Source organism: Rattus rattus, chromosome 8 (assembly GCF_011064425.1).
Source record: "Rattus rattus isolate New Zealand chromosome 8, Rrattus_CSIRO_v1, whole genome shotgun sequence".
Classification (NCBI taxonomy): Eukaryota; Metazoa; Chordata; class Mammalia; order Rodentia; family Muridae; genus Rattus; species Rattus rattus.
The window spans coordinates 87,207,747-87,221,486 of NC_046161.1; the positions used below are offsets into that span (position 1 = coordinate 87,207,747).

The 13,740-nt window shown below is 40.7% G+C and overlaps 1 protein-coding gene across 1 annotated transcript in view; it reads right to left on the minus strand.

Moving 5' to 3' along the window:
* Nucleotides 1–1,169: 1,169 nt before the first annotated feature.
* Nucleotides 1,170–13,740, minus strand: part of Pls1 (plastin 1) — a 92,627-nt gene continuing 80,056 nt past the window's right edge. The window contains exons 13-16 of the mRNA XM_032909980.1: nt 10,608–10,741; nt 9,998–10,121; nt 3,166–3,290; nt 1,170–2,938 (exon numbers count right to left, since the gene is read on the minus strand). Of these exons, the coding sequence (XP_032765871.1) occupies nt 2,803–2,938; nt 3,166–3,290; nt 9,998–10,121; nt 10,608–10,741 (519 nt within the window). The 3' untranslated portion in view covers nt 1,170–2,802. The remainder of the gene's footprint in view (nt 2,939–3,165; nt 3,291–9,997; nt 10,122–10,607; nt 10,742–13,740) is intronic.

Genomic DNA, 13,740 nt, shown 5'->3' on the forward strand with positions numbered 1-13,740 from the left:
TCTTAGGAAACCTTCCAAAGCATTAGAGAACCTACTTCAGGCAAACTGGTGTTATAATACAGGTTTTTGTATTGTTCAGATACAATTAAACTGCTCAGCAGACATGCATAAATTGGGACATTCTAACAACACCTACGTATTTGGCATATGTGAGATGAAGAGCAATGTTGGAGTTATGATGTACAATGGTATGCAAAAATTCAAAATAGCATGCTACTCCAAGCAACTCCTTCAGGTCAGAGGTAAAACACCAAAGAAACAAAAGAGCAATCACAGCTCCAACCAGAGAGGAGAAAGAAATTCATTTTTACATTCAGTCCTACACGAAGGGTCCTGTTTATATATTTTCATGACCTTCTTCCCTTTGTGACTTGAAGAGCACATCTGTCCATCTGTCTGTCTCTTTTTCATAGTGCCCACTCAACTCTTTGCATTTCACGGCTGAACACAGTCCAAAAAAATTTTTTTCCCTCAGAGAGCCCTTACCTCGCTTCTCAGATAACCTCTCCCTCTGCTCAAGTTGGTCTGCAGCAAATCTCCCCCCTCCCTCCTTCCACTGCCTTCTCACTATTTCTTCTTAGTTCTTGCTACTGGCTGACTGTCTCTACTAGGAGGGAGGTCAAAAGATTGACTCTACTTTTCTTAGTGGAGGCCCAAGAATCTAGTTTTGGTATTTGGACACTGGAAACAATAAATTTGTGCTAAGTATTTTTATCCACTCAAATGATTTCACCACAAGCTAAGTTGTCTCACATAGTTCGTCTTTAATAAATGTCTTCATATGAGGGCTGGTGAGGTGGCTCAGTGGACAAAAGTGTTGCTTGTTCAAACCTCAAACCCTGAGTTCAAATCCCATGAAGGTGTAAGGAGAAAACTGACCCAACAAGTCTGTCCTGTGATATCCACTTGTATGCATGCATGCCCATACACAGGCATCTCACACACACACACACACACACACACACACACACACTAATAAAACCATTAAAATTTTAGAATTGAAAAGTTTTTTCTTATATGAAAGAAAAAACCCTAAAGAAACACAGCTTTTGTATTACTTCATTTAGGAGCTGAGGCTTTTGTGGGGGAATAAGCTCATAACAGATCAATATTGAAGGTCCTATATTTTTCTTTCTATATTTTTCTTTAAATCAAATAAACACACATCCTACATACACGGCATTTTTATTAAATATACTTCATGAGAAAAAGAACACCTTAAAGTGCTAAATTCCATGTAAATCAGATGATTTTAGTAAGTATGACAGTGGAAAAAAATCAAGAGAGGCGCGATTTAAATCATCTCAGGAAAATAGCAGAAGCATACTTATATCTTCACATAAGAAAACAATCATCAAAATATAAAAGGCAAAGAAATTTCATGTAGAAGAATATATTTCAGAATCCCACCTGTTAGTTCATTTAAAAAAGTCTAGCCTAAGCACACAGACACTCTCGCTCCCGATGTATGTTGGTCAGTGGACAAGGAGGAGGTGGGCGTTCATTCACACAGAGAAGTGACAGCACTTCCGTTGCAAAGCAGTATTGCTCACTGGCACTAAAGTGGAAGGTGGGGGGAGCTAGTTTGGGGCTTCAACTATGGAGAACAGAATTTCTCTACCGCTAAGGATGCTGGGAAAAGAGCCTACAAGCTTTAACTCTTCCCGAGGAACACAGACCTTAAACGTTTCCAGTTTACACAGGGCTGTGAAAACCATGAAAAACGACAACGACGGACATTAGCTTTTATACACACCTTTCTACTGAAGCCATTTATTTGGTGGGCAGATTCCAATTATGTAGGTTTCACTATAGACTAAAACCAGGAAGTGTAATGTGATGCTAACAGGATAGGGATCAGTATCGGTTGGGACGTTCTATCCAATGTTTGGCTGAAAGTATTTGAAAGCAATTAGGTGAAAAATAACTGTGTTCACATTCATAATTAATATCTGCAAAACATATCTTCACATATCAGATATCCACAACTGAAAAGTGTCACACACATTGTGGGGGGCAAAATAAATACTTAATGGCTGGCTGACCACTTAATACATACCATTTAAGAAAATCTGGGTATCTCAGATGACTTAGAGGAATACATATATAACATCTTACCAACATATAATATTACGCTAGATGTTGATGATAAAGCTATATTATCAAACTAGGACACGTAAAGAGGCAATGGAGTTATAATCAAACTTTAAGTAAAATGCTTCCAGAGCTTATACAAGAGAGGGAACCTTGGGGGTTATTCAAGAATTAGTTCTCATATTAAAAAAGTTTAATGTTGACGAATGATATTTATCCTTTTAAGTTTTTATATGATATAGAAATTTACAGAAAATTTTAGATCGCTTTACATAGTTAAGGAGGAAAAACGAAAGAATTAAAGTTAGATTACGACTTTAGGTACATTTTTAATCAAAATTAAATAACACATCAAAAAAATCCAAACAAATTTAATAGAAGGATCTGACGAAACTTTATACAGGTCTTTTTTGAGCCACAAAAAATGAATGATTAGTCTTATTTGGTAAGACTCTTAGGGAATAAAATAATTATGAAATAGCAGCTTGAGGAAAACATTCCTGAATTGGTGTTGATTGTTAAAGTAATTGTGTTATCTAAAAAACAGATTAACAAATTCTAACTGGTATGGACAAGATATTATTCATTACTGGACACAGAACTGTTTGGAGCAGACAGATATTCTGATTTGATACCCACTACATTTCAAAATTCTGTAAACTGAGACGTTTGATGCGTGTAATGTGACAGGTCACAGTACATGGTTCATTATTTCAGTCTGTTCAGTCCCTTTCCCATTAAGCAGGCAAACACTGTCATCACCATCTTCGGCTTCACTTCCACGAGATCATCAGGCAGTGCGTATATCCGGGCGCCGATCTTCCGAGCAACTGAAATGGCGTATCTTGAAAAGAAAAGACAGACATCTTGGGGTTTGTTATCTATCTTTTGTTCCTTTAACAGAAGAATCTTTTTTTTTTTTTGTAAGATTAACTTAACAAAAAAGGTTAAGGAAGATTATTTCTAAAATCATACTTCCCCACAGAAACTGTACTTTAAAGGGTAAGAATGCCCTTGTAAGGATTTTAGAAGACGAACATCACAGTGGTCTAAGAGACCAGAAGGGCTTACTTAGCATTGTTCAGCTTGTCCTCGTCAGTCAAGTGTTCTCTCTTGATCATTTCCGGACGGACTGCATTTGGTGCAATGGCATCTATTAGATCTAAGACAGGCAAGCTTGTACTAATAGATTTATCCTAGGAAATAAAGACAGACGTGCATGAACATCTTACCTTTAATTGCCACAAATGTCAGCCTCTTCTGGTCATAGTCACAGAACTGAAACCAACCTTTAGGTTATCTTTGTACTTAATATTATGCTTTTCTGCAACCGACACATATAATAGGCCATTTTCCTTTAGTCTTCATGTGAATTATAGTGCATAGAGAGTTGCCCCATACCTGAATGAGATTTATGGTCATGATAATTCCTACTTTTGCCAACTCTTACATCTGTTCTATGAAACATAACTTTTATGATGGAGTTGGTGCAGTTTTAAATTAACAATTTCATATTTTGTAAACCATGAATTCACACGACTTAGTATTTTCAGAAAGGAAAGTGAAATAGTGAAAGGAAACTGCACATTCAAAGACGGTATTCTTGTTGATTTAAATATTGTTATGTTTTAACCCTACATCCCAGGAAGCAAATGAGTGATACCTTCTTTTAACAATGAAGTACTTAATTCCAAAAAGATCAAATGGCTAACACAGCCACCAATAAGTACAAAGTATCTGAACTGTGACAGTCTAACAGGAATCTCCAAGATATTCCATTTTGTAGTTACTTCAAGAGTGAACTAAAAATGGACAACTACTCTAGGGGAATAGAGTATTGAAGTCAAAATAAAAAAAAGACAGTCTGGATCTGAACTGATTTTGCAACTTGCCTACATATGGAAAACAGTTTGTTGGTCTCAGGTTGAAAAATAGCCTCTACCACTTGCCCATCAGCACTGACTCACTCCTCGTCTCTCTGGATTCTAACAGAACCCATATTTTTGCTGTCCATACCTTTCCTGTGGACGTGAGCTTCAAGGAAAGCTCTTGTCATCCAGTGCTCTAGGAGTGAAACTGAACACGGGTAGGTCATGCATTCTAAGCAAACTTTATGTATAAAGCACACACTACATAAGGAGGTATACAATATATGTCTGTGTTAAAAATTCACAGGAAAGGGCTGGAGAGACGGCTCAGCAGTTAAGGGCACTGGCTGATCTTCCAGAGGACCTGAGTTCAGTTTCCAACACCCATGAGGTGGCTCAGAACCAACTGAGTTCCAGTTTCAGGAGATCAGAAGCCCACTTCTGACCTCCACAGGCACTAGACATGGACATGGTACGAGACTACATGTAGGCAAAATGCTTTATTAATAAACAATTGACAGGGAAGGGATAATTAAGGAAAAGAGTATTGGTATTGGTGGCACAGTCTTTAATCCCAACACTCAGGAGGCAGAGGCAGGTGAATCTCTGAGTTTGAGGTCAGCCTGGTCTAGAGAGCAAGTTCTAGGGCAGCCAGAGCTATACCAAAAAAAAAAACCCCAAAAACCCTATGTAGAAAACAAGGGGTGGGGGAAGGAGGAGGAAGAGGAGGGAGAGAAAGAAGAAGAAGGGGGACGGAGGAGGAAGAGGAAGAAGGAGAGGAGGGGTGGAGGAGGAGGGGGAGGGAGAGAAGGAAGAAGGGAGGAGGAGGAGGGGGGGAGGAGGAGGAAGAAGAGGAGGAGGGAAAAGGGAGGAGGAGGAGAAGGAAGAGGAGGAGGGGGAGGGGAGGAGGAGAAGGGGGGGGGGGAGGAGGAGGAGGGAGGGGGAGGGGGAGGGGGGGAGGAGGAGGGGAGGAGGAAGGAAGAGGAGGAGGAGGCGACCTGTTGTCCCGGGCAGTAATAAAGTAGAAAGCTCCTAGTCCGAGATGAAGAGCACCCAGTTCTATCCTGTTTACCACAGTAACTTTATTTGAGCCTAAGTTAATTCAGCTTTCAGAAATCAACAACTTCTTCTGAAAGTGAATGAGGAGATGAACACTCTTTCATAATCAGCCATACAACTCAGAGGGCAACCAGCTCTGGGGTAAAGTTGGCATGTTAAATACCAACACAGTAGTGGGTGTGGAGGAAACCTACTGGCTCAGTACCTTTCTCTTTAACTTAAACCAATTCACATTTCTAACACTGAAGCCAAAAACACATCATTACCTAAGCTCGGATGGGGATGCCACAGGACTCCTGACTTCTACTAGAATATAATCAAAGCACAAAGACAGTTTCTGGCCAAATACAGCTTCATAATAAATGACTGAAAATAATTTGAGGAATGTTTTGTGACAAGAGGTTCCTTTGAAAGGCCATAAATTTGGTTTATTCTAGAAGAAAACATGTTCTGGGGTACAAATGGAAGATTAAAAAAAAAATTAGGCCTCTGACATCTAAATGGTGCTGGTACTGTGAACCTGGCGCTTAGTGTCTTTCCCGATTCCGAAAGGCAACCTGTGCCTGTTTCCTCTGTGTAAATGACGATTAGAGCCCTGTTAATGGCGTGACGGTACAGCTTGCCTGGCATACCCCGGGCTTCATCTTCAGCACCGCAGAGAAACTAAGTGGAAGCCTAGTCTCCCTCACCGATAAGGAATCTGTTAATCTGCACATGAGGTTGGACTCTAGGCTGTGATGCGTTCTAAAGAGAAACTTAATGGCTATGGCCCTTTAGGATAAATTTAAATTTTCCTGGCTCACTTTTCTTACATTCTATGATTCAAATACAAATGACCTAATTGTACTTTATTTTGACTGTTTACGTACTTGTGGCATTTTAATCTTGAAAGGAAACAATGATTTTTTCCCCTTCTATTTTTCATGTTTTATCATGGGGAAAGTTTTTACTGAATTAAATGAAAAGTTTGTTTCTAAAGATTCTACAGATCCTTAAATAACAGACCTATCTTCTGATTCCTCTGACTTGTACATTATCATTTGAGACATTATCTTATTGCAAAGGGGTAGAGGATATTGTGACAATCCTTAGTTCCATATCTAAATACATTTATAGCACTTTTCCTTTAAGTTAAGCATAGAGAAATTATGTAAGCAAAAATAGTCTCTATATTCTTGATTTCTAAGATAATAAGCTTTTTCCTTTGATTTGATACTATATTTTATTATTGTTGTTTTAAAACAAAAGTGGAGAAAACAAGCATGTGACCATGAGAGTTTCCTAAGACTTAGCGGGCATTCCACATATTTATATACAGGCGGGGCCATTAGTGTAGCAAGCGGCTCTGTGTGCCAGACATGCTACAGTTGTTTTCTGTTTGTTAATTTATTTGGTTTTGCAACGATACTCTAAGACAGACATTATCACCATCTCGGATTTAGGGAAACTGAAACACAGAGAAACTAACAGTAGAACTTGCCCAAGAACACACAGGCACTTAATGAAAAGTCAGATACTCTGTTTCATTCACCAACAGATGTAGCCCAGCTGCTGGTGTAAACTGCCAAGGTTTATAAACACCAGCCGTCTGCACGCACTGCCACTCCCCACCCCTTAGCTGATTTACGAAGGACTGTGGACACCTCAGTCTGCAATGCTTCTTCTCTTATTTGTGTACTTTCCCTAACTGTAAGCTCTTTGAAAACACCAGTAGCCACGGTAACAAGGCACCCACCCAACACAGTGAGCTCTGATATTTACGGACTGAATGGGTAATGTGTCAGTCACATGGGTAGCAGGTGAAACCCAGGGCCATACAACTAGAGTTTGGTTTTGAATCTGTGAGTAGACACACCTTGATAAGAAGCCAGTTCTTCCTCAAGGTGGAGCACAAGTTACTAACGTCTCTGATGCTCACCTTTTGCTCCTGGAGTTGTGTAGAGTGCTTAGAGTAAGGGCGAATAGTCTCACTGTAGTTATTATTACTCACTGGAGTACTACACAGTCTCACTGTAGTTATTATTACTCACTGGAGTACTACATAGTCTCACTGTAGTTATTATTAATCACTGGAGTACTACACAGTCTCACTGTAGTTATTATTACTCACTGGAGTACTACACAGTCTCACTGTAGTTATTATTACTCACTGGAGTACTACGTCTCTTTCTTCTTGGTGAGGGAAAATCTTTACAAATAAAAGGCTTAATATGCCTTCTCTAGTGCCTAATTACATCATCTGTCTTGAATGTGGTTAATATTTTCTTACTAGTAACACTTGACAACCTTCAGCAAATGCCTCCCGTGATGGGGACAAGCCACTGCTGCCATGTTCTTAACCTCCTGTCTTTGGTTATCAAGCATCTAAGTTTCTGCCTTATCTCTGTTTTGTAAAGCTACACTCTCAGGTCACACATTCTCTGGGAATCTTCTCCACCACAGGGTTTCTAGAACATATTCCTGTTTTCAACTACATCTTTCACTCAATGGATCACAAAGTCTGAAGTCTCTGTTTTAACTCACTGTTGTCTGTCTTTTCTTCTTGGTGAGGGAAAATCTTTACAAATAAAAGGCTTAATATGCCTTCTCTAGTGCCTAATTACATCATCTGTCTTGAATGTGGTTAATATTTTCTTACTAGTAACACTTGACGACCTTCAGCAAATGCCTCCCGTGATGGGGACAAGCCACTGCTGCCATGTTCTTAACCTCCTGTCTTTGGTTATCAATCATCTAAGTTTCTGCCTTATCTCTGTTTTGTAAAGCTACACTCTCAGGTCACGCATTCTCTGGGAACCTTCTCCACCACAGGGTTTCTAGAACATATTCCTGTTTTCAACTACATCTTTCACTCAATGGATCACAAAGTCTGAATTCTGTTTTAACATGTTGTCTGTTTTCTCAAATTATCCAAGCCCCCATTATCCAGAACTGGTTGCTCTGTCCTCTGCTTCTCCAAAGCAAGAAGACAAATCCCATCTCACAACAGCTCTGCCGGGAGGCCTACCTACACTCTGCAGTCACGCCAGGCTTCCAGCCTGTCCTGTCTGCATGCTCTGACTTTTCTTTCTGAAACAATCACCATCTTCACTTTACTCCATTTACTCAATATCCCTTATCTAGGACAAATTTCTCCCCCATCTTGACTCAATCTGTTTTGTACAATAAGCTGTAGAAAACATCCTGTCAGCCTTGTCTTTATTCAAGGTGGAGGCTTCTAGCTTCTAGCTCCCTTTTTTTTCTGTCCACCAGTTCAAATCCCTCCTCCATCTGATGCTCAAATCACTTGTACCCCCCTCTTGTATTCTCTCTCTCTCTCTCTCTCTCTCATTCTCTCTCTCTCTCTCTTTCCTCTCCCTCCCCCACCCCCTAAGGTTTTTAAGTGCTTATTATACTGAGTTTCTTCAGGCCATTTCATGAAGGTATAAACTGTACTTCACCATCAAACCTGCTTTCTCTGTCCACACCTCACTGACCACTGAGTTGGGAAGATCAGCCAGACTGTATCCGTGACAAAATCATTTGTACTGCTTTATTTTACAATTTACTCCATAGTAGTATTACATTCATTTTATAAGTTTTGTCTTTAATGTTAAACACTAAATTAACATTAACATTAAATGTCTTTAATGTTAAACACTGAAGGCTAAATACACTTCTTATACTTTATGCCTTTTCTTTAGCTAGATCTAAGACAATTAATAATTAATAGTAATACTTCAACACATTACTGTGGTCCCTGATGTTTCTTCACTGTATCTGATTACTTTATTTATTTATTTACTTATTTATGTATTTATTTGCTTGCTGTTACCTGGAATCAAACCTAGGTCCTCCTACATGCTGGGTAAGCATTCTACCGTCCTGATTTTTAAAATAAGTATTAGAACGTATGCAAGTGTATATAGCATTAGCATAATATTTTCAAAGATGACCAACTAGAGAATGCTGTATTATACCACATTCCTATTTTACATTTAAAATTGTAAAATTTCATATTTAAAACATGGAGACAAATCACAGACTGAAAGTTAGTTTAAAAAAAATCAACCAACAATAGTATCACAGGGCCTTCCAAGCTAAAAATGAAGAAAAAAGGATGCACTTGAATTAGGACCCAGGCAGTATCTCTCCCAAGATCTATTCTGTTTAAACTGCGTGGAGCCTTCCTTTTTATAAAGTGACTGAATTCATCAATATATGCCACTTCTGCTACTCTTAAACACAGTTAAATACAAAACTTGAAGGCAGAGAAAACAATAAAGATGCGTTAAGTATAATATAGCTTAGGGCTTCATCTACTGGCACTTTAAAAGGTATTCTTAAAGTAGAAACTGCTGGGCTTTTAAAAACATAATGAAAATCACAAACACAGGGTCACTGAATGGGTGTGTTCAGGCAGACATGCTTACTCATAGCTAACACCAACTTGCATGCAAACACAATGAAGATGCATGGATTAGTGGCTGTGTATGTGTGTGCAGGCTGCATGCCCGTGCTTTATGAGTCATCCTCAAATGCTCAGAGGGAAGTGTTAAGTGCACCATGAAGCCGGATGGGAAGAACTGTTTTCCTACCAGTTTGCTCAATCCCCACTTGAATCGGTTTGGCCGGCTCTGTGGGCCTTGAACATGATGTGCACCTCAGAGACCCCTGCTAGGAGCACAAAACATCACAGGTCCTATATAAACAACCAATGCCTTGGAGATTCTTTTTTACATTTGACAACTGGATTTTTGGCTCAGTTCTATTTCTAACATCAGATCACCACATTAAATGCACTAATCTGCATTTGCTTCCAACAGATAACCAATCAAAACTACAAGAATTCTAATTATCTCTAGGTGGTACATGCTTTCTAAAGTCCAGGCTTATATGTCTAATACTAATATAATTCTGAACCTCGCTAAGGTAATTCTCATTAAAAACCCCTTCCATTAAACTTAGATATAATTTTTAAAATTTTTCTCAATTACCTTGAAGCTGGAAATAGAAGTACTTTTATTTGCACTTTTAAGGGTCTGATTGACCCATTTAATAATGATGTCATCACTGACTTTTTCACCTTCTCCCAGGTCTGACAGCACTTTCAGCGTGTATCTGCAACAGAAACGATGAACTTGAGACAAGGGGGAGGAATTTGTTCTCACACAGAGCACACATCAACCCTTCCGGAACAGCCAAGCAATCGATGCTTCCACCTGGAACCCCAGCACCCGTGGGATTGAAGCTGGAGGACGGCAAGTTCCCATCTCCAAAAGTTCCCAACTTTAGCCTGGCATTTGCACTTACTTACATTCAAAGGTTATAAAACTCACTAATCAAAGCCAAGTACTACCGGATAGTGTTTTTAAAATTTAAAACAACTCCTTACAAAGCCATTTAAAAGGCACTGATGTTAAGTGATTATATTGCTAGAGATCAGCCCACATAATTTTGAAAATGTATAACCAATCGCAAATCTCCTACAGGATTAATTTATTTCACATTGTATATTAGGTTCATGAGTCTCCAGAAATAGCTAGGTATTTGGTTCAGATGGTTTGCTGGAGGAAGCTGTGTTACTGTAAAGACACAAACCTTTACCTTCTCATCAACTGCCACACCAGAGCCAAGGTAAGTGTTGCATTCCCTTCATTTAAGTCCTGCCCGGCGATACCAACCAAAGAGAATTTGGCCTCGTTCTTCCCGAGCTCAACTGCGTAGTTGCAGTTTTCAATCTGGAAGCACATAGAGCTAACTGTTAGCATAAAGACAGATCTCAAAAACATTCCCAGGCGGTGCCAACTAGTCCAACCGCCTGTGACAGCAAGGACATTGTATGTGACCGAATGTTATTTCACAGTAACCAAGTGAAACAGTGACACCCACTTCCCGGGGACGGGGTTGACCTAGATTGGGAAGATGGCTGAACCCTGAAGACCTGACCATAGCTTGCACAGTTTATTAATGAAAAGTCCATGGCTAAAAATGTTTATCTTGTGCACTCTTTGACATTCGGGTCTTTGTCCACTTGATCGGCAAAGGCTTTGTCTGGGATGTGGCTGTTCTGTAGCAGTTCCCTCCTAAATGATATATTCTGCCCGGAAGGGAAGTTTCCGAAGACATAGGGCATTCTACAGGGAAATGAAACATTCTGGGCGTGGGGGGGCTCAAATTCAGGGAGTCCCTGAAAATGACCAGACTCACTGGGCTCCTCCCTCTCCAAGCTTACTCAATCAAAAAGGACTGTTGAGAGATGCTCTCAGAGTAACGGAGCTGCTCAGACCAGCCGAGCCGCCTGAAGAGAGACCCCAACCTGCAGGCTGTACAGTGAGCTCTGTTTCGGGCTTCGTGAGCTGTCACTGGTGCTCGGGTGGGCCTTGGTGAGCTGTGTCTGAGTCCTTCCTGCTCCTGTAAGGAACCCCTTGCCCACACTTGTATTCCTGTAAATGACCCCAATAAAACCCATTGGTTCACCAATCTGGACTTTGATGGAATCCTCTCTTTGGTCTGTCATCAGTTCTCTATCTGGAGTGAGATGTTTGCTTGTTCAAGTTGCCCCAGGAATGAATACTGTCACACACTGAGAGAGCTCAGTGGGAGAGTGCTTTCCTAGTGCCAGAAAGACCTTGGGTTCAATCTGGAGCATCACAAAGTCTAACTAAATAATCTAACTGAACCACCCTTCAGCTTGGTTCTCAGCACAGTGGCTTCTACGGTAAAAATCTGATTTGTAAACACTGTGGTGGCCTGAATAATGGCGCCCATAGTCTCATATAAGAGCATGCTTAGTCCCTGGCTGATGAACTGTTAATGAACTGTTAGGAGGTGTGTCACTGGAGGTGGGTGCTGAGGTTTCCACAGCAAGCCCAGCGCCTCTCTCTCTCTCCCTGCTGCCCGTGAGTCAGGATGTGAAGCTCTCAGCTACTGTTCCAGCCCCCTGCTTGTCTGTTTCCCACCAAGCTGATCATGGACTGGCCCTGAATGTGTAAGCATGCTAAGTAGATGCTTTCTTTTATAAGAGTTGCCTTGGTCATGGTGAGTAGGACAAAGGCCAAGTAAATCATTTCCCCACCTACTTACTTACTTCTAGTCATAGGACTCCATTAAGTCCTTTCTAAAACTTTTGGTCCGGTCTCCAGAGGTTTCTTACCAGTCACCATCTAGTGACGTATGTACAGAGTATGCTTTTCATTTCTCACTTTGCAATTTTCCGTCCTTGGGATTACAGTTGTATATATGTATGTATGTGTGCACATGTGTATGAATGGGGCATGTGCACACTACGGCACACATGTGGAGGTCAGAGAACAACCTCAGGTATTAGTCCTTGCCTTCCAGCCTGTTTTCCTGCATGCCCTAAAGCTTTAGGTGACCCCCTCCCCAACTTCTCTATGAGAGTACGGGGATTATAGACACAGGTACTAATGTCCACTTTGTATGTGAATGCCTGGGATTTGAAGTCAGGTCCTAGGCTTGTAGAAAGGGCTTTTACCCACTCAACCATCACCACAGCCCCACCTGAAGTATGTCTGCTCTAGTGAAAATGTAAGCTCTAAAATATTTTTATCTTCCTCCTTTTATCTTAGTACTTGGGCGTTTTGCCACATGCATGCAGTGTCTGAAGAGACCAGAGCGCACATTAGGGCTTCTGAAACGAGAATTAGACATGGTTGTGAGCCAGCATGTAGGTGCTGGGAACTGAACCCAGGTCCTCTGGAAGAGTAACCAGTGCTTTCAACTGCGGGCCATCTCTCCAGCCCTGATTCTTAAAATCTTATTATACCAGTAGGAAGAGGGTGCTTCTTAGCTACACTTCGGAATGAACACTAAGAAAAATAGTATAATTGCTTTTCTTTCAAAAGTAAGTCAAGGATCCATTCAAAATAGTTGAGCCAGAGATGCACTGACAAACACACGCACTCACACACACACACACACACACACACACACACTCACACACACACTCACACACACTCACACACACACACACACACACACACACACACTCACACACACACACACACTCACACACACACACACACTCATACACACACTCACACACACACACACTCACACACACTCACACACTTACACTCAAAATTAATAATTTTTGGGGTTGGGGATTTAGCTCAGTGGTAGAGCGCTTGCCCAGCAAGCACAAGGCCCTGGGTTCGGTCCCCACCTCCGAAAAAAAGAAAAAAGAAAAAAAAATTAATAATTTTTACTAAAAAGCAAAAACAATTCTAGTATTCAGAGTTACCCATGTTTAGCATATTTAGTAGAAATAAGCGCTATGGAGATGTATATAATCATAAGTTAAATGAATTTCTAGCTTGTGAATGTAACACGTAGCACATGTAACAACATGAACAGGAAGAGGGAACAGTGAGGATGAACGGAAACCTTTCCAATTAACTACAGTCACGGCTTCTGTGTGAAACATGCGTGTTTCAGTAAAGGCAAATTCTTAGGAGAGACGATGGTGAGAAAGGAGACGGGGCCAATACAACCAGTGGCAAATAGGAAACCACAAATTAGAGCTAATGTACAGAACAGGGTGGAGGTGTCTGGGGTAACATCTGGTTTCAAGTTCGGTGCACAGCATCACACCAGGTTTTTATACAGGTCATGGGGACTGAACTCGGGTCCTTGTGTTTGCACAGCAAACAATGTCCTGACAGCCATCTTCCCAGTCCAACTTCCTAGGTTTTCATGAGTCAAGAAGCTGAAATTA